Source organism: Condylura cristata, unplaced genomic scaffold, assembly GCF_000260355.1.
Source record: "Condylura cristata isolate star-nosed mole 26May11 unplaced genomic scaffold, ConCri1.0 scaffold00031, whole genome shotgun sequence".
Taxonomy (NCBI): domain Eukaryota; kingdom Metazoa; phylum Chordata; class Mammalia; order Eulipotyphla; family Talpidae; genus Condylura; species Condylura cristata.
The window spans coordinates 2,180,801-2,205,673 of NW_004567132.1; the positions used below are offsets into that span (position 1 = coordinate 2,180,801).

Consider the following 24,873-nt stretch of genomic DNA (forward strand, 5'->3'; position numbering starts at 1 on the left):
GCCATGTGGTCACCTCCGGGGCAGGCGGGAATCGAACCCATGCGGAAGCATCTTTAGATTCTCAGTGCTGTGCTTTAACCCGCTGCGCCACCAGGGAGGGCCTATTTTAACTTTTTTCATGGAAATTCTCAAAGTTACCTAATTGTGGAGAAAATGGCAGGATGAACTTCTATGTGCCCATCACACATTTGCAACTTGCTACAGATAGTTAAAAACTCCAATTTTGTTCTCTTACTCTTTTCTGCTAGAACACCTTAAAGAAAATTTAAGATAGCATATCATTTGTATTGTAGGTATTTCTAACTTAAAAGACATTTTAAAAAATCATCATGTCTTGAATATCTAAATACCAGAGACATTTTGTGGGGGTAGAGTGGGGAATGGGATCAAAAACAGTGGGGCGAGGGAAATGCACTAGACTATGGTGATGGCACATGGGCGATTTGGTGATGGCACATGAGGAATTGCAACTGAGATGGAAAAATGCACAAATATATGTAAAAATAAACTTATAAAATTTTAAAAAATCATCATGTCATTATCTGAACTAGCTAAAGCAATGGTAATTTCTTCCATATATTACCTAATTCATAACCAAACATTTCTGGCTGTTTTAAATATGAGATTTTATTTAATCTGCATCCAGCTTCCTTTTTGTGATTGATTTCTAATTTAATATCATTATTTTCAAAGAAGATACTTAATTTCAATCTTCATGAATTTATTGACATTTGTTTTGTTATCCAGCATGTGATCTACCCTTGAGAATGTTCCCTGTGCCCATGTGAAAATGTATAAGCCGCCCTCCCTGGTGGCGCAGGGGTTAAAACACAGCACTAAGAAGCTAAAGCCACTTCCTCATGAGTTTGATCCCCACCAGCCCTGGAGGTGACCACATGGCTACGCAGACCTCTCCTGACCCTTCCATTGCTCCCCTCAGCAGTGTACTTTGTCAGTCAGCCTGTTCTGCTCCCCAATCTGACTATAGTGAATCCTCTCACTGTCCCTGCACTTCTGGCTTGTACCCCAGTTCTGTATGCAGAAATAAATAAATCTTAAAAAAAAAAAAGAAAGAAAATGTATAAGCAAACCTTTTGGGAATATAGTGCTTTAAAATGTCTCTTAAACTCATCAGGTATAATTCTTCATTTAAAGTTGTTTCCTTATTGATTTTCTGTCTGGGCGATCTAACCATTGACACTATCAGTGTCTCCTTTTAGGTTTAATAATTGCTTTACCTATTTTGATGTACCTTAATTTGGTGTATGTGGGTAAATGTATGTAGGTGTGTGTTGATGAGTGTCTTATGTGCTGATACCTAATCATTCCACCTCATACCCGTGAGAATGGCCCATATCAAAAAATAAAAAAGTGTTGGTGAGGATGTTGGAGATAAGGGAACACTTGATGGGAATTGTTGGGAATTTAGACTGGCCCAGACTCTATGGAAAACAATATAGAGGTTTCTCAAAATATCCAAAATAGATCCACTGTCTGAGTCAGAAGTATGACTTGTAGGTATCTGAAGATTTCAAAAGCTCTAACTTGAAGATATATATACTCCTAAGTTCATTGCATGACTGTTTACAATAACCAAGTTATGAAAACAACCTAACTGATCAATAACTGATGTGTGGATAGAAAAAAAGAAAAGTGGCATATATACACGATGGAATACTCCTTAAAAACTAGAGGGGAAATGATATGTTGTCATGACATCATGGATGGAAGGGCAGGTTATGCCAAATTAAGTAAGGAGACACACAAATACTGGGTGATTTTACTCACTCACATGTGGAATATATATATATATATATATATATTTATGTATGTATGTATGTATGTATGTATGTATGTATAAAGAAACAGACAAAACTAAACCAAAACAAACCCTAGAAATTGCAGAATTGAGGCTATCAGAAGGGAAGAAATTGGAAAGAAAGGGAGAGTGAATCTGTGGACTATGGTAGGGGTTACTGGTGCTTAACTGGAGGGTGTGGTGTGTAACATACATCTGGAGAGGTGTGAACCTATACCTCTGAGTCATGTACATGTTTTTTATGCTAGTAGGTTATTTTAACATGTGTTAATATAATATGGTGTTTTTAAAAAAAGCAACTTGAAAACACAGCAGACAAAAATCTGCATCAAACAAGCTCCACTCATTGCCTTTGGTCATAATATTTTTAAGCTTCCTTTTTAGCGGTCCCTCTGCAACCTTTTCCATGACATTAATGATTTGAACAACCATGTTATTTGATCTATGGAATGTTTCACATTTAGAACTAGATTGATTCTTCATGGACACATCCAGGCTTTCCCCTGCATTTCCTATAAAAGGTAGTTAGATCCATGGGTTTAATTATTCTCATGTTTTTTCCTTAGTTTTGTGATAAATAATATCATACAATTTGGCCATTTAAAATGTAATTTAAGACATTTTTAGCATATTTATTGAAGTAGGAGATTTCCACTCCCCCAAAATAAGGCCCATACCTTATTTAATGATATATATATAGGTTAATAATAATATTAATATTATTAATATATATTAATAATATGTGTTATTAATATATATTAATTGGTTGATATATATTGGTTAATAATACATATTGGTTAATAATATATATTAATTGGTTAATGATATATATAGGTTAATAATATATATATATATATATTATTAACCTGTTTTTGTTTTTAAGATTTATTTATTTATGTGTGCAAGAACTGGTGTATAAGCCAGAGGTGTGGGGGTGAGAGGATTCACCTAAGACAGAGTGAGAAGCACAACAGGCAGACGTACTGAAACACACTGCTGAGGAGAGCAGCAGGCGGGTCAGGAAAGGTCTGCAATGCCATGTGGGCCAGCTCTCTGGCCAGGGATCAAACTTGTGCCTCAATAGCTGCATATAGCTTAATAGTGCTGCACTTTTACCTATTGTGCCACCAGGGAGGGCCCTAGCTATAGATTTTTATCTCTGGATTTTCCTCTTCTGGTCATTTCCTGTAAGTGCAATAAAAAACTCAATGAGATCTTTTGTGACTGGCTTTTTTCATTTAGCATATGATTTAAGGTTAATCTATTATAGCATTTTACAGTATTTCATTTTACTTCGTTGCTCAACAATATTTCATTGTATATGATAGTTTTTTTCATTTTTCATTTACTAGATTTTATTTACCCATTCACCTGTTGATGAATATTTGGGTTGTTTTTTCCTCTAACCATTATGGGTGATACTGCTTTGAATATTCATGTATATAATTGTGACTATACATGTGAGTTTAATTTCTTTTGACTGTACACCTAAGAGTGGAATTGCTGAGTTATGTGGTAACTATATGTTTAACATTTTGTGGCACCCCCAGACCTGTTTTTTTCTCTCTCTCTCTCTCTCTCTCTTTTTTTTTTTTTTTTAGCAGTGAAAGGGTTTAATTGTTCAAGGTTACATGAGTTATTCAAAGCCACCCAATTAATGAAAAAACAAGTAACATTTATCCAGTGCTTCCTGGGGTGAAATCACGGATGTCAGCATAGTGCTTTCCCCTCTCACCTTTTTTTATTCTTTTTCTTTCCTTTTATTCCATGGGGACTGAATCTGAGAAAAGAAAGCAAGCACTGTTAAGAAATGAACAATGATGTAAAATATAAATAAATAAATAAAAAGGAACAAAATATTTTTCAAGGTGGCAATCCACCAGCAGTGAATGAGAATTCTGGGTTCTCCACATCCTCACCAACACTTATTATTTTCTATCATTTTCATTATACTAGTACTAGCCATACTGGTACATTTCAAGTGGCATCTCATTATGGGCTTAATTTTCATTTCCCTGTTGGCTAATGATGCTGATCCTCTTTCATGTGCTCCTGGCCATTCATAGCTCATCTTTGTAGACATGTCTGTATATAAACTTTGCCTATTTTTAGTAGATTTGTCTTTTTATTATTAAATTGTAAGAGTTTTAAAAATAAATCCTGAATACAAATCCCTTATTACTTATTCAGCAACAAAGCATAATGAAGTCTTGCATAATGCTTGATATAGCTTAACCGTAAACTAACATGCTAAGTGAAAGCTAGGATTCTTTCATAACCACTATAAAACTTCACTTATGAACTTGGATTTTCTAATAAAACAGTTTGCCCAAGAAGTAATATCCTTTAATATTGGTCCTTTGTCTATAAATTATAGATATGCTTCCTAGTTTGTTATTTGTCTAAGCTTGCTGTGGTATTTTTCATCAAGCCACGTATTTTTATTTTTATGTGGTCAAACTTACTGTTCTTTGAACTGATTCAACATTTTGAGTCACAGGAAGCATTCTTCATTCTTAATTTAAAAGAAAATCACTCAGTCTTCCTAATCTGCTATTGTTTTATCTTGCATTTAAATCTCTAAACCATTTGAAGTTTATCATAGGGTCTACAGTAATCCCCCTTTGTACAGTAATACATTCTATGATTCCCAGTAGATGCCTGAAGCTGAAGATGGGGCACATCTGAAACTGTTTTCCCTATAATATGTACCTAAGGGAATTTAATTTATTAATTACTGTATTAAGTATAGTAATTACTTATTATTACATAATTAATAATAAAGCAGAGCAATTTTTACAACATACTATAATAAATTATATAAATGTATATAGTCTCTCTCAAAAATATTGTATGTAATATTTTCAGACCATGGATGATCATAGGTAACAAAAAACCTTGAATTCAAAGGCTCCTATAAAGGGGGACTAGAACAGATACAGTTGTTAAGTCTTTTTCCATAAGGTTACCAAGATGGCCCAGGCATATTTTCCCCTTGTTTTTTTTATAATTTAGTTATATATTTTTACATCAAATAGGTAAGGTATGGATACAGCCCAATGCCCAAAAACAGAGGACTGGGTCAGGGCCCTCCTTGATGGCACAACGGGTTAAAAGTACAGCACTGTGAAGCTATCTGCAGCCACTGCAGTACAAGTTTGATTCCTGTCCAGAGAGCTGACCCACATGGCACAGCAGACCTCTCCTGTCCTACCCACTGCTCCCCTCAGCAGCTGTATTTCAGCACATCTGCCTGTTCTGCTCTCCACTGTCTCTGGTGAATCCTCTAACCCCCTGTATCTCTGGCCTATACCCCAGTACTTATATGCATAAAATAAATAAATCTTTTAAAAAATAGAGGACTGGGGACCCTCCCAGTGGCACATCAAGTTAAAGCACCTCATTATGAAGCTCCCCAAAGCGATTGCAGCACGAGTTCGATCCCCGACCAGGGAGGTAGCCCACATGGCGCAGCAGACCTCTCCTGGCCCTGCCTGCTGCTCCCCTCAGCAGTGTACTTCATCAATCTGCCTGTTCTGCTCCCCACTCTGTATCTGGTGAACCCTCTCACCCACCACACCTCTGGCCTGTACCCCAGTTCTGCAAGCATGAATAAATCTTTTTGAAAAATAGAGGACTGGATCAAGAAGATATGGTATATACCCAATTAAGTGCTATTCAACAATCAAAAAAGATAAACTCATGTCATTCACAACAACATGGATTTCCCCCCCCCCTATAAGAATTTGTATTTCCAGAACAGTTTTAAGTTTATAGCAATATTGAGCAGAAGTACAGTGTTCCTATAAACCCCCTACTCCCACATATGCAAAACCTCCTTGGAATTCCCACCCTGCACCAGAGTGTGCTTTGTTATAATAGATGAAACTATGTTGACACACTATTATCACCCAGGGTCTATAGTTATATTAGGATGCATTCTTGGTGTTCTACAGTCTCTGAGTTTTGATAATATATAATAACATATCTTTCATTATGGTATCATACATAGTAGTTTCACTGCCTGAAAAATCCTCAGTGCTCTGCCTGCATGTACTTGCAATCATACAGTATGTTTTTCAAGCTAGTTTTTTTCACTTAGTAATATCCATTTAAGATTCCTTCATGTCTTTTCATAACTTGTTAGCTCATATCATTATTTTTTTCTTTGCATAGAAGAACTGGGATGTAGGCCAGAGGTGTAGGGGGAATGAGAGGATTCATTAGAGACAGAATGGGAAGCAGAACAGGCAGATCTACTTAAATACACTGCAGAGGGGAATAGGTGAGGAAAGGTATGCTGTGCCATGTGGATTAGCTCTTTGGCCTGGATCTAGCTCAGGTTGTAGAGGTGATAGAGCTGAGACTTAACCCATCAGCCACATAGGAGGCCCTACTCATTTCATTTTAAGCTGAATAACATTCTGTTTTCTGGATGTACCATGTTTTTGTTTGTTTAATTCCATCACTTGTGAAGGACATGTGGGTTGCTTCCAAGTTTTGGGCAATTATGATTAAAACCGCTATTTCTTTTCTTTTTTTAAATTCACATATATTTTATATCTTTTTTCATTTTTTTACAATGTTTGCTTACTTTTCTCAGGTGTAGTCCACATAGACTATCTACCACCAGTTCACCCATGCACCATCACTATAGTCTCTTGTGCTCATCCCTCATTTTGATCCCTCTACCTCCTCCTCCACTGCAAAATACCTCTGATTTATAATTATCTTTTTATTATTTTTTTGTTATGATTTTTTTCCCCCAATGCTTATTTGGTTTCTCCATATTCCTCCTATAAGTGAAACCATCTGACTTACTTAACTGAGCATAGCTCTATCCATGTTACTACAAATAGCATTAGTTTATCTTTTTGATTGCCAGAGAGTATTCCATGGTATACTGTATCTTCTTGATCCAGTCTTCTATTTTGGAGCATTTGGGTTGTTTCCAAAGTTTACCTATTGTTAATAGTGCTGCAGTAAACATACGGTGCAAGTGTTCTTTTGAATTGATGCTTTTGTGTCCTTTGGGTAGATAACCTAGGAATGGATTTGCTGGGTCATATGAGAGTTCCACTTTCAGTAGTTTGAAGAATTCTACATGTTTTTTCCCAACTTCTGTGACTGGCCGCAAGAAAAGAAGACAGGAGGCAGAAAGGCTGAGCAAGCAGAGTTTATTGCTCAGCAGCAGCTGGGACAGAGCCCCTAGAGTGGGGTCCGCAGCTACTGCCAGCCCTATGGGGGGAAGGGTCTCATATAGATTCTAAGCTCAGGTTCCAAAATGGTGATTCATCAGCTTAAAACTCATGTAAGGCCCAGTGCGTTATCACCTTCTTCTAGTCCCATCCTGGATGCAAGGCCCAGTTAATTGGATGCAAGGCCCAGTTTATTACCGCCTTATCACCCTTGGATGCAAGGCCTAATTTATTACTGCCTTTATCCCAATTTGTAAGGTGTCTCTTTGTTTTGGTTAATCTCTCTTTTGCAGTACAGAAGCTTTTTAGTTTGATGTAATCCTAGATGCTTATCTTTTCCTTCACTTTCTTTGTTTTGGGGGATGAGTCTAAAATGTTACTGAGATGTATGTCCTATAGTGTCCTATATAGAAGAAAACCTATGTTTTCTTCTATATATTTTATGGTGTCTGGTCTTATTTTCAGTTCTCTTATGCATTTTGGGTTGACTATTATGTATGGTGTAAGATAGTGGCCTAGTTTCATTCTTTTGCATTAGTGGTCCAGTTTTCCTAGCACCATTTATTGAACAAACTGTCCTTGTTCCATTTCATATTCTCTGGTCCTTTGTCAAAGATTAGTTCCATATATGTGTGGCTTTATTTTGGGGCTTTCTATTCAGTTCCATTGGTCAGTGTTTCTGATTTTGTTCCAGTACCATACTCTTTTAATCATTTTGGCTTTGTAGTATAATTTGAAGTCTGAGAATGTGATAACTCCCCATTTTCCTTTTTTTTTGTCAGGAGAGTTTTGGCTATTTGAAGTTTTTTGTGGTGCCATATGAATTCTATCAATATTTATTCTATTTCTTTGAAGAATATAATTGAGAATTTTATCAAGATTGTGTTGAACCTGTAAATTGCTGTAAATGGACGGCCATTTTAATGTTAATTCTTCCAACCCATGAGCAAGGGGTATCTTTCTATTTCTTTGTGTCTTCTTCTATATCTTTTAACAATGTTTTGTAATTTTCTTTGTATAGGTCCTTCACCTCCTTGGTTAAGTTTATTCCCAGCTTTTTTTTTTTTTTCTTTAGTTGTAAGTGCTGTCATTTTCTTAATTTCATCTTCTTCAGATTTACTGTTTTTATAGGAAGACTACTGACTTTTGTGTGTTGATTTTGTATCCTGCTACTTATTAAACTGGTTCATTACATTATTTATTTATTTATTTTAAAGATTTATTTATTTGTGCATACAGAACTGGGATACAGGCCAGAGGCTCAGGGGCAGAGAGACTTCACCAGAGACATAGTGGGGAGCAAAACAGACAGATTAACGAAGTACACTGCTGAGGGGAGCAGCAGGCAGGTCAGGAGAGGTCTGCCACGCCATGTGGTCACCTCTCGGGAAGGCGGGAGTCAAACTCATGTGGAAGTGGCTTTAGCTTCTCAGTGCTTCGCTTTAACCTGCTGCACCACCAGGGAGGGCTGGTTCATTACTTTAATTAGTTTTTCTGTAAAGTTTTTAGGGTTCTATATATATATTATCATGCCATCTGCAAATAGTGAAAGTTTTACTTCTGCTTTCCCTACTTGGATTTCTTTTGTGTCTTCCTCTTGCCTTATTACTCTGGCTAGGACTTCTGTTATTATGCTGAAGAACAGTGAGGAGAGTGGACATCCTTGTCTTATTCCTGATCTTAAAGGAATGCCTTTCAGATTTTTCCCATTGAAAGTAATATTAGCTGTGGGTTTATCCTATATGACTTTTGTCATGTTAAATTATGTTTCTTCTATCATAAATGGATGTTGAACTTTGTTGAATGCTTTCTCAGTATCTATTGATATTATCATGTGGTTTTTATTTTTCTTTTTGTTGATGTATTGGATTATATTAATTGATTTTTTTATGTAGAAACATTTTTGTGTCCCTGGAATAAATTCCCCTTGATTGTGGTGTATTATCCCCCCCCCTTTTTTTTTTTAAAGATTTATTTACTCATGCATATAAAACTGGGGTACAGGCCAGAGGTGCTAGGGCGGTGAGGAGACTCACCAGAGACAGAGTGGGAGCAGAACAGGCTGACTGACGAAGTACACTGCCGAGGGGAGCAGCAGGTGGGTCAGGAGAGGTCTGCTGCGCCATGTGGGTCACCTCCAGGGTGGGGCTCAAACTCAAGCTGAGGTGGATTTAGCTTCTTAGTACTGTGCTTTAATCCACTGTGCCACCAGGAAGAGCCCAGTGTAGTAAACCTTTTGATGCATTGTTGGATTCTGTTGGTGAGGATTTTGCTGAGGATTTTTGCATCCTTGTTCATTAGGCAGATCGGCCTGTAGTTTTCTTTTTGTGTGCTGTCTTTGTTTGGTTTTGGTATTAGTGTAATGTTGGCTTCATAGAATGTATATGGTAGTATTCCTATTTTTCAATTTTGAAAGAGTTTGTGTAGGATAGGCACTAATTCATTTCTGAATGTTTGATAAAATTCATTTATAAATTTTCTGGTCCTGAGCTTTTGTTTTTGGGGGGTGTTTTGATTACCATTTCAATTTCACTGCTTGTAAATGATCTGTTTAGGTGTGCTATTTCTTCTCTAAGTTTGGATGATTGTATCTTTCTAGGAACTTGTCCATCTCTTTTAAATTGTTGAACTTGTTTGCATATAAATGTTCATAGCAGTCTCTGATTATTCTTTTGATTTCATCTGAGTTTTTTGTAATTTCTCTTCTTTTTGTATGACCTTATTTATTTGTTATTTTCTACCATTTTTTTCTTTGTGAGCCTTGATGCAAGCTATGCAACGTCTATCAACTGACAGATTCCGGGTAGATCAGGAAAAGCTCTGAAAAATCAGAATTTCCATTGCTAACTTATGTTACAACCTCCCTTTTTTGTATAATCATAATATCAAAAATATTGTAGCAACATCAGTTTGTAACTGGATTGCCTTACTCTAAATTGGCTACCTGGCCAGGGCAAAGTAAAAGCTGAGCTGCTCCAGGGCAGGAAATTCTTTTGACTGAAGACAAAAGGCAAGCTCCTGGAGAGATAAGACCCCCACCCCCGCCTGCATCAAGACTCCTGGAAAGCTTCCTTGGTCTTTTGAAACAAAAAGCAAATCTTAGATAACTCCCAGGGCATAAGGACCCATGGACAATTTCCTAACATTATCAACACAGGTTTTGCTTAAAGCATAACTATGTGACTTCCTCTTAATTTACTCTTTTCCTACAACAATCACTAACTACTCTCTCTGCAAGTCTTAATTAACCTTTTCTAAAACAAACACTAGCTACTCTCTGTTAACCTTAAGTTAGCCATTAGCTTTTCTTTAGACTATCACTGACAACTCTGCTAACACAATTTATTCCTTCCCTAGGAATCCTAAATCTTTTGCTAACAGCTCATCCTTTCCCAGACCCTGATCCTTTGAAGTCATAGTTATACATCCGTATATATGAAAGCTATCACAAAGATGTATAGTATAGTATGTCATAAAGTAGCAGGAAGAGGATGCATTGTTCCCCTCTTCCTTTAAAACTTTTATGCTGATTTCTTATTAACTTACCTGATACATTATTGTAACTAAATCTTGCTAAACAATATAAATAAAGACCTACAAAAAAGCAGGAAGACTTGCACCCAACTCTGACTCCCGTGTCTTCCTCGCTCTCCTTTCCCCTTTTTATCCTTTCCCCCTTTTTTTAGGAATCTCCGCTGGGCCAGTGCCTTCCCATCTTAGGGTCCTGCCTTTCTTGCTTCCAGACACCTCAATAGTTGGAGCTGGCCTCCAACAGAGCCTGGCTAGAGGTTTGCCTATTTTGTTTATTTTTTCAAAGAACCAACTTTTGGTTTTTTTGATCTATAGGACTATTTTTTAAAATTTCTATTGCATTTATTTCTGCTTTGATTTTTATTATTTCCTTTCTTTTACTGTTTTCTAGTGAATCTTTTGTTCTTTTTCTAGTTCTTTGACATGGAAGATCAGTTTGTTTCTTTGAGTTTGTTCTTGTTTCTTGATGTGCCATCATTGTCATTCAACTCAAAGTATTTTTTAATTTCTTCCTTATTTCTCCTCTTTAATCCAGTGGTCTTCTAGTAGTGTGGATTTTAATCATCATGATGTGGAAGGATCTTTTCCTTCTTTTTATATTTCTAGATTTATGCCTTTATGATTGAAAAGAGAGTTGGAATGATTTTCATCTTAATGTATCTGTTGATATTTGTCTTGTGGCCCAATATGTGATCAATTCTGAAGAATGTTCCATGCACACTGGAGAAGAACGGGTACTCAGATTTTCTTAGGTGCAATGTTCTATGCATATCTGTTAAGCCCGTGAGGTCTAGGTCTTTATGTAGGGCTCTAGTTTCTCTTTTGTCCCATTGATCTGTCCATTGGTGAGAGCAGGGATTGAAGTCACCTCGTACATATGTATTTTCTCTAATGTCTGTTTTAAGAGCTGATAATAATTGTCTTACATATTTTAGTGTGCCTTTGGTGAGGGTATGTTGATGAGTGTTATGTCTTCCTGATGTATTGTCACCTTGATCATAATGTAGTGACCATCTTTGTCTCTTTTTACCTTTTTAGTTTGAAGTCTATTTCATCTGATAAAACTATAGCTACTTGCCTTCTTTTTTAGTCCATTTGATTGTAGGATTGTTTTCCAACCTGTAACTTTCAATGTATATTTATCTTTTGTAGTTAAATGTGCTTCTTATCAATGACAAAAGGTTGGGTTTTGTTTTTAATAGAGCTTGCTACTCTTTTTAATTGATGAGCTTAGTCCATTTACATGGGCTATACATTTAATACATTTTGTTGTGCAAATTTGTGTGTGGAGTTAAGTTTCCGGCTGCTTTGGGTAAATACAGTTGGTGCCGCTATGATAAAAATATGTTAACTTTTCTAAGAAATCACCAAATTCTCTTCCAAAGTAACTGTACTATTTTTACCTTGATGTAGTCCCATTGCTTATATTTTCTTTTATTGCTACTGGAGATGAGTCCAAAAAATATTATTGAGGCCATTATTGTAGAGTGTTTACCTCTGTTTTCTTCAGTGTATTCTATGGTTTCAGGTCTTACATCTATGCCTTCAGTGTATTTTGAGTTAATTTTTTTTGAGATGTGGGTTCGTGATCTAATTTTATTCTTTTGGATATGGCTGTCCAGTTTTCTCAACACCATTTGTTAAAGAGACTCTTCTTTCTCTTGGCTTTTTTGTTATAAATTAATCATCCACAGAAGTATGGGTTTATTTCTAGGCTATCAATTTTATTCCATGGATCTATGCATCTGCTTTTGTTCCTGTCCCATATTATTTTGATTACTATAGCTGTATAGTACAGTATATCTGGGAGTATGATACCACAACTCTTACTCTTTTCTCTCAGGATTATTTTGACTATTCAGAGTTTTTTACGGTTCCATCTGAATTTCACAAATATTTGTTCTATTTAAAGAACACCATTGGAGCTTTGATAGGGACTGCATTGAATCTGTACCTTGTTTTACATAGAAGAACCTTTTAAATAATATTAATTCTTCCAGTCCACCAATAGGGAATATCTTTTCCCTGTTTTTGTGTCATGGAGTTTTCCTTGTATATACTTTCTTCATTAAGCTTACTCATAGATTCTTTTCTTGATTTTTCTAGGTCATTGTGTGCATATAAAAACACAACTGATTTTTGTAAGTTGATTTTGTACCCTGTCACTTTTACTGAACTTTTTTTTTTTTTCAACTAGTTTTTAGCATAGTCGCTAGGGTTTTGTTGTTGTTTAGTTTGTTTTTTTTTTAAGGATTTTATTTTTGCATAGAAGAATTGTGGTGCAGGCCCAAGGTGTGGGGGAGGGTGAGAGAATTCACCAGAGACAAAGTGTGGAGCAGACCAGGCAGATCCACTAAAATACACTGCTGAGGGGAGCAGCAGGTGAATCAGGAGAGGTCTGCTGTACCATATGTGGGGCAGCTTCATGACTGAGAGTTGAACTCAGGCCGTTGAGGTGGTCATTCATGTGGTAGTGCTGAGACTTAGCCCCTAGGCCACCTAGGAGGCCCTTATATGTATATTAAAGTTTTTTTTTTGTTTGTTTGTTTTTTTAATTCATACAGAACTGGGGTACAGACCAGAGGTTCAGGGGCGGTGAGAGGCTTCACCAGAGACAGAGTGGGGAGCAGAACAGGCAGATGGACGAAGTACACTGCTGAGGGGAGCAGCGGGCGGGCCAGGAGAGGTCTGGCTCGCCATGTGGTCTCCTCCGGGGCAGGCGGCAGGCGGGAATCGAACTCATGCGGAAGTGGCTTCAGATTCTCAGTGCTGCGCTTTAACCCGCTGCGCCACCAGGGAGGGCCTAAAGTTTTTTTAAAAGCAAGAAAAATGTTATGCACAAAAAAATAATATTTAGGAGAACTGCCCCTCACACATTGGTCTTTTCTATAGTGACCTGTCCTGTTGGTTTATTCTTCCAAGTTATGCCTAGCTCCAGATTAAAAAACTGACATGCTAAACAAAACAACAAAAAGATGAACAATGCTGTTTGTTGGGATCAAATTGAATTTATAAACAAACTCTGGGAGGATTGACATATGTATGATTGATTTCCCAACACAAGAACACGGGCTGTCTCCACTTTAAAGTCCACCTTTCTATCTTACAGATATTAGGTAGTTTTGCCAATTTTACTCATTTAATATATTGCCAATTTGTCCATTATGTTTGTGCCTTGATGTTTTTGTTGTTTATAATTGGGTCCTGTCTTCTGTTATATTTTCAGCTGGCTCTAGCATAGATTAAGGTTATTGATTTTGCATTTAATTGTATATACTGTAACTATATTGAAATGTAGTTATCTATAGTTTTTTTTTTTAAAGATTTATTTATTCATACAGAACTGGGGTACAGACCAGACATGTGGAGGTTGAGAGGATTCACCAGAGACAGAGTGAGGATCAGAACAGGCAGATCAACAAAGTACACTGCTGAGGGGAGCAGCAGGCAGGTCAGGAGAGGTCTGCCTCGCCATGTGGATCTCCTTGGGGCAGGCAGGGATCAAACTGAGGAGGAAGTGGCTTAAGCTTCTTAGTGCAGTGCTTTAACCCACTGCGACACCAGGGAGGACCCTCTATAGTTGTTTTATATTATTTTTCTTTGAATTTATAGATATGTTATTATGTCATCCTACAAATAGTTTTAATTCTTCTATTCTAGTACTTGTGTCTTTAAATTTTAAAATATTTTCTAACTGTAGTAATTAATATGTTCAGTACAATATTAAATGGTAGTGGCAATAAACTTGTTCCTGATATTGGGAATCCCATTAAGTAGGAATGTGAGGGTCAAAACAGGAGAGGGAAGAGCACAAGGAACTGTGGTGATGGATCATGGGTGCTGTAGTGGTAGGAGAACTATGGGGACTACACTTAAGGGGAAAATCAAATGCTGTCAAAAATTGATGGAAGTAAGTAAATATTAAAACTTTTTTAAAAGTAAGAATCTAACTATTTTGTTCACGCACATCTATACACATACCTCACAAATAAATTACTCTCTATTTTTAAAGAAAATATAATGGCATACTACATGTCTGAAAACCAGCCTTTATGGTTGTACTGAATGAAGTTAGTTTCTCAATGACAGTCCAGTAATGCAAGAAAATATAAATATCTAAGAGATCAGTCGGAAGCATCCATTAATTTTTCCTTTATGAAGGGTTGAGTGATCTTAATTTATATATTAGCATTAGATTTTGTTTAAATACTTTTCTTAGCATCTGAGAAAATAATAATTTTTATTCTTAGTACTTTTAATATGATGAACTGTGCTATTTGAGCCCTTAATAGTTAATTATCATTACATTTGGTCACAAAGTTATTTGCAAATTTGTTACTAGATTCTCTTTACTAATATTTAAAATTTTGTACCTATAGTCATAGGGGGAATTGGTCAGTCGTGTTCTTTTTGGTAATTGCTTTTCTTTTGAATGATTAAAGATAAGTTCCAATACCCATCAGAGAGTTCACTATGACCAAGAAATTTTCAGATTCTAATGTGATAACTTTGTACTCTAATGCAGATGCCCTCACTCTGTGGAAGACCAGGTCTGTAGCTCAAGGCATACAATCAGTTTGCTCTTTTGTGTTTATCTTCCTGCTTATTGGGTTATAATACTTCCTTTCTGAGTACTCAGCTTCCTGAAGTGCCGTGACTTAGTTAATGACATCCTTTCTCTCCATGGATGTGAGCCAGGCACTTCAGTTCTGTTCAACCTTAAGCTTTGCCTTCAATAGCAGGAACATTACATTTGAAGCTTCGTGCTAGTACTACTGCTATATGTTTTCCTTCTTTCTGTACCAGAACATAGTATTTTGAGAATTGATCACTGTGCTATGGTGGGGACATTAATTTTACTGTCAGAAACGTTCTGATTCATTCAAAATAGTTCACTTTTTTATTTAAGCATAATTAAGTAGCCATTGGTAGCAATATAAAGAAGGGAGAGCCTGAATATACACAGAAAAGTCAAAGCTCATCTTAATAAAGACTTAATGTATATTTTAAATCATCTATTTTTGTTGTTCTGTTGGACGTACTTAATAAAAATTAGGCCAAATGTATGCTTTTAACAAAGCCTTATATATCTACTTCGATCAAATTATATTTTTTTCTTATCTATTACAGAGGACATAAAGATAAAATATTTGTGGTAAAGTGTAACCCACACCATGTTGACAAGCTGGTTACAGTTGGGATGAAGCACATTAAATTCTGGCAACAAGCAGGTACTACTGTTTGAATTTATGATTTTGTGGCTGAGAGCTTTACACTGCCACTTCCTAGCCTGTCTCTGCAATCTAAGATTAAAATGTGCATAAAAGATATTTTCTACCAAGTTCACTCTGGACTGTTTAATGTCTAAACTGTGAATCTTAAGATATTTGATATGCTATACATATTCATCAGTATCTAGAGAGCTTTGAAAAATGTTCTACTCTGAAAATAATTATATTTATCTGTAGTCATCTGTTCTGAAAGCAATAATTATGTTGGTCTATTGAGCATGAAATGATCGTTTTGATTGGGTAAATAACATGTTTGGTATTTTGAGGTTTCCGTTATTTATTCCTGAATTTAGCACATGAATTAAACTCTGGCATTATACACAGTAGATGGCCAAAATAAATACTTGTGAGTTGTATTGTCAATAATAAGGATGAATAAACATGACAAAACACAAAGGGATATTTTATTCTCCTCACTGATAAGTCAGACCTACTATTGAATTATTTGTGAAATCTTAGTGTCAATTTTTGTACCAACCAATCTTACTTTGGATAAAACATAAATAAGTTACAATTCTGCTTTCAAAAAAAAAGAGAATGCACCCAACATTTCTGCAAAGCCAGCGTGTCCATAGTTGTCTGGAGTGAGTCTGGGATTCCCAGTGCCAGTCTGGCAAGGAAATGTGAACATCTAAGGCCAATTTGGATATACTGTCTACTACACAATGATTCATTTTTCTCACCCCAAAATTGCTGTGATAGAAACTGAGCGGAAACATATATAATGTGTTTACATTTGTAGCCAGTGGTGTTTTCATTCTTTTCATGAAGACACCCCCAGCTCCTCCCAGGTACTTAGCCACTCCTTCCACTGGCTGGCAGGACTAACCCTGAACCCCTTTAGAAAATGCCCCACTGAACTGATACCAAGTCCTCTTTCCCACCAGACTTTCCTTAAAGGCAGGAACTTTCTCCTTTCCTCTTTATACCCCAGCATTGACCACTGTGTCCATAACAAAGTTAGGGTTCAATAAGCAATGAGTAAATGAGAAATCCTCTTAGAATATGCTGATGTTTTCTGCCATTTGATCTGTTTTCACATATACATATATGTAGACCTGGGATTTTCATTGAAGATGGACTATTTACATGTTTATAGAAGGTGTCAAATTTTTTAAAAAGTAATAAGTATACTTAATAAGTGTACTCTCCAGGTGGGGGTTTCACATATAAAAGAGGAATTTTTGGAAGTGTTGGAAAATTGGAAACAATGATGAGTGTTTCTTATGGGCGAATGGAAGACTTGGTATTCTCAGGAGCAGCTACTGGAGATATTTTTATTTGGAAAGACATTCTGCTACTGAAGACAGTGAAAGCTCATGACGGGCCTGTGTTTGCTATGTATGCATTGGATAAGGTATTGTATATTTTTCAGAATTTGTTTTTCTCATTAACTTTCTAAACGGGTAAGGTAGGCTTAGGAAGGCATGCACCCAGAGGATGCCCGAATCTGTCAACACTGTAACACTCTGAATTAGGAAGTATGGTCATGAACCTCTATTCAGGAGAAGATAGAGAAGAAAGTATACATGTTTTCATAATTTCTCTGTCACTTGTTCTTTATCTTCAATTTCTCTCCACTTTTTCATACTTATTGGCTTGCGCTCCTAAGAATTCCTTAATACATACCAGGATAAATGTAGACACAAGGTAGCAGAAGACTCCTGAAAAATATTTCAGTCTCCCTCCTCAGTGGTGTAATGGGCAGGGACCTAGAAGCAGCAAGTGGTAAGATGATTTTCCCACACATGAACTTGACCAAAATAGGTTAATGACCAATTTATTCCTGTGTAGACATGTTCGTCTTTTACAGGAGTGTCAGAGTGAATTTTTTCATCATTTGTATTAGGGTTCTTCAAAGGATAGCAGCAGTAGGGCTTTCATATACATCTATGCATGTATGTGCATATTTAAATAGTTATTTATTAAGAGGAAATGGCCCATATGATTCTGGAGACTGAGCTGTCCCACTGTGCTGTCTTCAGTTCAGTCTGAGTAAAATGCCTGAGAGCCAGGGAACAAGTGATATAAATAAATCCTAGTGTGAGGGCAAGAAAAGATGAGATCAGTGTCCTAGATCAATCACTGAGATAGGAAAACGGGGTGATTTCATCCTTCCTATGCCTTTTGTTCTATTCAGGTTCCCAAGTGAGTGGCTGATGGCACCTCACATGGGGGAGGGCAGTCCACTGAGTCCACCAATTCCAATATTAATCTCATCACATAAATATTTAATAAAACTATCCCATGACCAGTCAAATGAATGCATAAAATTAACAATGACGTTGATAAAAACTATCATCATGTTGAACATACTTCTACTCAAGCTCATCTTTTTCCAGCTATTTACCTTCCTTGTAGTGTTCCTTTATAAAGCACACATCTATCTTCAGTGGTATTAACATTTCTTTTTCAATTAATTTCCAGAAAATAACAATTTTTAACTCATGGCTAGTTAGCTGATGCACCAGTTTTTCTATGCTCTCAGCCCTCCAGACAATCTAAGCCACCCTGCACACATAACTAAGCCAAGCCTTATTTTACACTTTCTAGGCAGAGATTCCACTAACAAAAGTAGGTTCATGTTTGGTGTACACTTGTAACGATTGTGTTTAATCTTGGTTTTGGTTAAACTGAAAATGTTAGAAAAAGATTAAAGTAAAATGCAACAATTTTGTAAACCCAGAAGTTGATGTCTATAACTTGTTTAAACTCTTTTATACCTTAATCAATTAAATTGACAGGGCAATTTAATTAAATTGACAGGGCATGGGAAAGGGCAAAGTTGTCACAGTATAAAATAATGCATTTAAATTTAATTGGGGAACTAAATATCCCTAGGTAGAAAATCGATAGAGAAAAGGGATATTTAACATAATAAGCCTCAAAATATTATTCCCTTGTGAGTTTCATTAAGTGGATAAATTAAAAGTTTGAATTACTCGTCTTTTTCTTTGAGAAGACTTTTCTAAGAACAGTTGGTATATAAGATTAGTTGCCAGAAAGGAAAACTAGTAAAGCCAAGAAATCATAAGCTTAGTACCAGAATAGAGATCACTGTTCATTTTTTTTAAAGATTTATTTATTCATACAGAACTGGGGTACAGGCCAGAGATGCAGAGGGTGAGAGGATTCACCAGAGACAGAGTGAGGAGCAGAACAGGGAGATCAACGAGGTACACTGCTGAGGGGAGCAGCGGATGGGTCAGGAGAGGTCTGCCATGCCATGTGGATCTCCTCCTGGGCAGGCGGGGATCGAACTCGTGCAGAAGTGGCTTAAGCTTCTCAGTGCAGTGCTTCAACCCGCTGCGCCACCAGGGAGGGCCCCAATATGTTAAACTTTTTACTTTCCAAATTTTGTAAAAAGAAATCTAGGTGTTAATTATTGGAGAAATTAATGTCTGTGGAACAAAATAGCAGGATTCTTTTGTCATCTAAGAGCTATAACCAAAGTTACTCTTAATAATAAGTAGTGGTGTTTTGTCCTGGAAGTAACTTTCCAAAGGATAAATGTTTAAACATTTGACAATTATTTTTAATTGAGATACTAATTCTGATTCACTCAAGGGGAGTATATGAGATAAAAGAAACTGCTGGGCTTTGAGACTGCTCTGTTCCCCAAATAGTTGGGGAGCTGAGCACAAAATCCACATGTGTGATCCAAGGTGTCAAGTTCCAATCAGTGGTCTGAGGAAAGTACAAAGAACAGGAAAGTGGGAATGTGTTTACTCTTGCCAGAGAAGTAGGAGTGAGATGCTCCCAGAAAACATTAAGAATGTTACCATCTTTTCTAGCCTCCTGTACAAAACTTCCTTACCTGTGGTAGAATAATGCATTTAAATTTAATTTGGGAACTAAATATCCCTACCTAGAAAAGAGGGGTAATGTTTGTCATGTTGCTGTGTACATAATTCTTCCCATGTGTACCTTCACAGGGCTTTGTAACAGGTGGAAAGGATGGAGTCGTGGAGCTCTGGGATGATATGTTTGAAAGGTGCCTGAAGACATATGCCATTAAAAGAGCAGCATTGTCAACTAGCTCAAAAGGTGCCTCTCCTGAACACCATTGCCATCTCACTGTTCACTGGGATAGAGAAGATAGTACTGAAGTTCTTGGAAAGCCTTTACCAAGTCAATTATTTCTTTTCCACATTTAGAGTTCTTGGTCCCTGGTAGTAATGTCAGAAATAATTACCTAGTACTTTAGAACTATTAAAACAGACTTTATATAATAGTCCTTTCTCTCTTTTTTTTTTATAAAATACATTTACAATATTGAATATATTATTTTCCCTTCAGGCTTGCTTTTGGAAGATAACCCTTCAATTCGTGCCATCACTTTGGGACATGGACATATCCTGGTGGGAACAAAAAATGGAGAGATCCTGGAAATTGACAAAAGCGGCCCAATGACACTGCTTGTTCAGGTATTGTGTTTGTACATATTCATATATTCAAAGTCACAACTTAGAATCTGGATTGGGGTGAGGCAGGGAGCACTTATGGTACAAAAATGCACTTATTTTTAGGGCTGTCCATCTACTATATTAGTTACTAGTGCTTTGTAACAATTGCCACAAACTTGGTAACTTAATACAACAGGCTTTAATTTCTGGTTTCTGTGAGTCAGAAGTCTAAGTACTGCTCAACTGAGTCTTCTGCTCAAGGTTTCTCAGATCCAATAAATGTCAGGGATGCAATGTCATCTGAGACTCAACCCACATGCAACCTTGTTGGCAGAATTCAGTTTCTTGTGGTTATAGGACTGAAGGAACCCATTTCTTGGAAGCTGCTGGTCAGAAGTTACTTTCAACTCCTAGAAGTTACCAATAATTCTTGCTGCATGAGGTTCCCCATTTGCTTCTTCGAAGCCAGTAAGGAACAGAGGAAAATAAGCACAGGTAGCATAGTCCTATACATGTAATTATGAATCTTCTCCCTTTGCCATGTTTATTGGTTGGAATCAAGCCCATTCCATTCTCAAACTGAAGTGAATGCATAAGAGAGTGAAAAATTGAAGACTTACAACAGCCACCTCATGAGTATACATCATGATCCACCCTGTGGCCTCCAATTATTCATGTCCCTGCCATATGCAAAATACATTTCCCTTTCCAAGGTCCCACCAGCCTTTTTTTGTTGTAGTGTCTGCTCAAAATCCATGATCTCATTACCTAAAGTCCAGTTCATAGATGAGGCTCTTTAGGTATATTTCCTCTCCATTTGTTAATCTATGAAATTAGTAAGATATTTGTTCTGCACACATCAAATACATATCTATCTCTTTATTTTTTTTTCAAGATTTATTTATGTATACAAAACTGGGGTACAGGCCAGAGGTGCAGAGGCGGTGAGAAGATTCACCAGAGACAGAGCAGGGAGCAGAATAGGCAGATTGACGAACTTAACTGCTGAGGGAAGCAGCAGGAGAGACACGGGAGAGTCTGCTTGTGCCATGTGGGTCACCTTCCTTGCCAGGGGTCCAATTCATGCTGCAACAGCTGGGGCTGGCTACATAGTGCTGAGCTTTAACCCACTATACCACCTGGGAGGGCCTGCAACTGTCTCTTTAGATTTTGTGTCTCACTTTAGTCTCAGATTTGATTCACAAGAACATATTATGTTCTCCTTACCTATGCACTCACCTCAAGAATTATGTTCAGATAAAATTAGATTAAAGTAAACATCAACAAATCCTCAGAGATTAAAAAGTGATCAATCTCACCTGAGGTAGCATTAAGCAGTCCTGCCCAACTTGGTGATATTGCACTTTATTTACAGGTGGAAGAAGCACAGGAAGGGGTGAGAGAGTGTGTTTAGAAGGTAAAAGTGAAAAGAATATATATATTTCAGTATTTCTGTGGTCAAATGGAGGAGCACCTTCTTTCTCTCACCTGATTCATGCCTGCAGGCTTGATATTAGAAATGAACCCCACAATCCTGCTGAGAATGGCCCTCTGATTTACTACACCCTGGGAACAGGTTTACACAAATATCATGACTCAGAAAACTACAAGGTTTTAAAAGTGGATTTTCTCAAGTCCCCTCTGCTTCCCCCAACCCCCAAGTATTTTGAATGTGTGTTTAAAAAATTTTGTTATCAATAACCCTGTGGCTGACAGTCCCAGGAAGCCTGGCTAGAGACATGTCCTTGAGGTGTCAATTTGTTCTCCAGTTGCTCTGCCTCTTGTTTATTTCTCTCCCCAAAATTTGTGTTTTGCTTAACTACTTTTGTGAGATTTATTCTGTAATGATTTAAACAATACTTTAAAATTTAAACTCCTAAGTTTTGTCATTTTTTAAAAAGGGTTATCATTAAACTGGGAAGTTAATAAAGGTTATAATTATTTAAATGTTTTAAACCCATACAATAGATTTTTCACCTACCATGTTCTCTAGTTCTTTTCTTTCCTAAATTCATTTCCATTGTTCTAATGATAAAAATAACCACAGCTACCATTTTTATTTTGAGCACCTATTAGATGTCAAGTGATTGTTTTACAAAATTCATCTCTCATCTCCACAGCTGATTGACTCAGTTGCAGTCATTTTCTAGCAGAGGGACACAAGGAGCAGGAATTGCAGACAAGCACCTGCTAAGAATGACAGAGCTAGGACCCAAAACAAGTTTTGTCAGAAATGAAAGGTCCTTCTTTTTCACTTCAACAGGCTGCTCCCCTAATGTCTCTTAGTGTGCAGACTGTAGGAGAGCAGTGCAGAAGATACAGCAGCCTGGGCTGTGGGGGAACTGGGGGTCTAGATGAATGGTGTCCATTCTTTTTTCCTTCATCCACTCTCTTTCTCTACTATTCTATCACTCATTTCCTCCTAGGTAGGAATCAGTAATTCAGTCATTGTTTGTCGGACTCCTGCTGAGATATGTGATGTGCATTCTCTTCTCTCAGGGCCCATAGTCCATCCTGAGAAAGAATACATCGTAATGCAAAGTTAGGGAATAGCAGAGCAGAGCAATTAAGAACATCAACTAGCCTGAAGAGGGAAGATCCCAGAACCACTTTCCAGTTTCGGTAGCATGGCATTGGAGTTGGCTGCTTGTTTTCTCAGAAGGCAAACTTGACTAGGGGAGGGCATGTGGCGGGTTCTGAAAATTCCCACTTTGTGTATTGATCTAGTCTTACTTGTGTAACAGTTTATTATCAGCATTATGGTTGATCAGTAAGAAAGTAAGACCCCAGACTCAATTCCTTGTGCCTGCTTTGCTCATTGTGTTATACAGGAATTAAAATATTCAGATTAAATAAATATAATTTAAGAATCAACAAAATAAGACAGTGATTTGAAAGGGTTTCAGAGCCCCAAAACTCTACTCTGAAGGAGAATGTGCTTGGGAGCTCAATCTGTATAAGAGTTCCAAGCTGATCCCATTCACGGGACATGGGGGTTCATACCTGCTCTACCCACTGGCTGTGACCTTAGTGATGGGAGACTTCTAAAGCAAAACAAACTGTAGAAGTAGACATGTTTCTGAAACTAAATCCAATAAATTGGAAAACAGTATCTTTACTCTTCAGTCCTTCTCACATATTTGAATGTCAGCTATATCGGAACTTTGTATTGTCTGCCAAATTACTGTTTGCTCAAACAGCTTCCCAGTTAAGCTGGAATCACCCAATTTCTCTTTGGAAAGCCACCAGTTCCTCAAAGTGTTCCAGCTACAAGCACCTTTTAAGTGATTATGTATAGTCTTCCACTTTGCTTTACTGAGCAAAGCCTTTTGTACTTAGCACTGAAAATGAATTCAATATACATTCTAAACTGTTCTGTTGCTCAGTATACTAATGTATTCTTTATATTGCTTTACTGAGTGATAAATTATAGGAAGCAGTTCTCCTTAAGTATTCATTTTTGAAAATACTGTCTTATCACATTTATTATTCTAAGCTAGCTTAGTATATTGTCTGTTATGGGATGTGTGTATGCAGCATTGGTTTGTTACCTATTAATATCCTTTCAGTTTGCTCTGTTCACTGGATAGAATAATTTGTGAACAAATGCTGAACTTGAGTTAAACCCAGCACACTTGGGGAAAAAAATTGAGCTGTCTTCTGCTCTACCAAATGTTATGCATTCAAAGGACAAAACTGGAATTAAGTTAGTGAGACTATTGTTGTGCAGTTCCTCAGACACAGATAGAGGCACCTATATCCTTTATACCATAACTTTATTGAAGGAAATGGTTAATGTCATGATCAGGTCTATATGTACTGTAAAATGTCAAACAGTAGCATATAAGGAGAACATTTTATTATTTACCCAGATGTTTCTGAATGGGACGAGTGATGAGTTCATGTTTGCTTTCCAAATGAATGCTTTGGCATCGTGTAGGCCCAGCTTTAGAATCAAGTTCCAATGGAAAAGTTACATAGTGCTATCATTTTTAGCTCAAGGAAGCTCAAGTGTAATTATTCATATTTGAACTTGTTAATACTTTTGGGCTGAATATACAGCACAAGTTTGCAGAAGGCTTTGCCAGGAAGCAAGACCAAGTTTGTGTTTGTCTCTTCTCTCCTACAGGGGCACATGGAAGGAGAAGTGTGGGGGCTGGCAGCACACCCTCTCCTGCCCATCTGTGCAACAGTGAGTGATGATAAAACACTTCGGATCTGGGAATTATCCTCCCAGCACCGTATGCTGGCAGTACGGAAACTCAAAAAAGGTACATGACATCACCTTATACATCTGTGAAAGTATTTGCAAACAGTAGAATGTGTTGGAGTCATTCATTTATTCAACTGATATTTACTGAGTGCACCTGTTGGCAAATATGCCGGCTATGAGATTTCAGTGTTTACTGCTACAATCCTGACTAAGCGCATGTAGAATTATTCAGAAGACCGTCCTGGTTCACATGTGTCCCACTCTATTATTCACTTCATTTTTGTTGCACTGCACATACATTTGCCACCTGGGGGCAATATGTCCTTCCTCTTCTCAACAAGAACTTGCCCAGTCTGTTGAAACATATTAACTTGCAAAGAATGCCTAACAGAACTTATTATAGTACCGAAAATAT

At 37.1% G+C, this 24,873-nt stretch overlaps 1 protein-coding gene across 1 annotated transcript in view; it reads left to right on the forward strand.

Annotated features, from left to right (window-relative positions):
- Positions 1 to 24,873, forward strand: part of EML6 (echinoderm microtubule associated protein like 6) — a 269,788-nt gene that overhangs the window by 178,644 nt on the left and 66,271 nt on the right. The window contains exons 17-21 of the mRNA XM_004691400.2: positions 15,679 to 15,779; positions 16,994 to 17,196; positions 19,775 to 19,886; positions 20,139 to 20,266; positions 24,375 to 24,516. Of these exons, the coding sequence (XP_004691457.1) occupies positions 15,679 to 15,779; positions 16,994 to 17,196; positions 19,775 to 19,886; positions 20,139 to 20,266; positions 24,375 to 24,516 (686 nt within the window). The remainder of the gene's footprint in view (positions 1 to 15,678; positions 15,780 to 16,993; positions 17,197 to 19,774; positions 19,887 to 20,138; positions 20,267 to 24,374; positions 24,517 to 24,873) is intronic.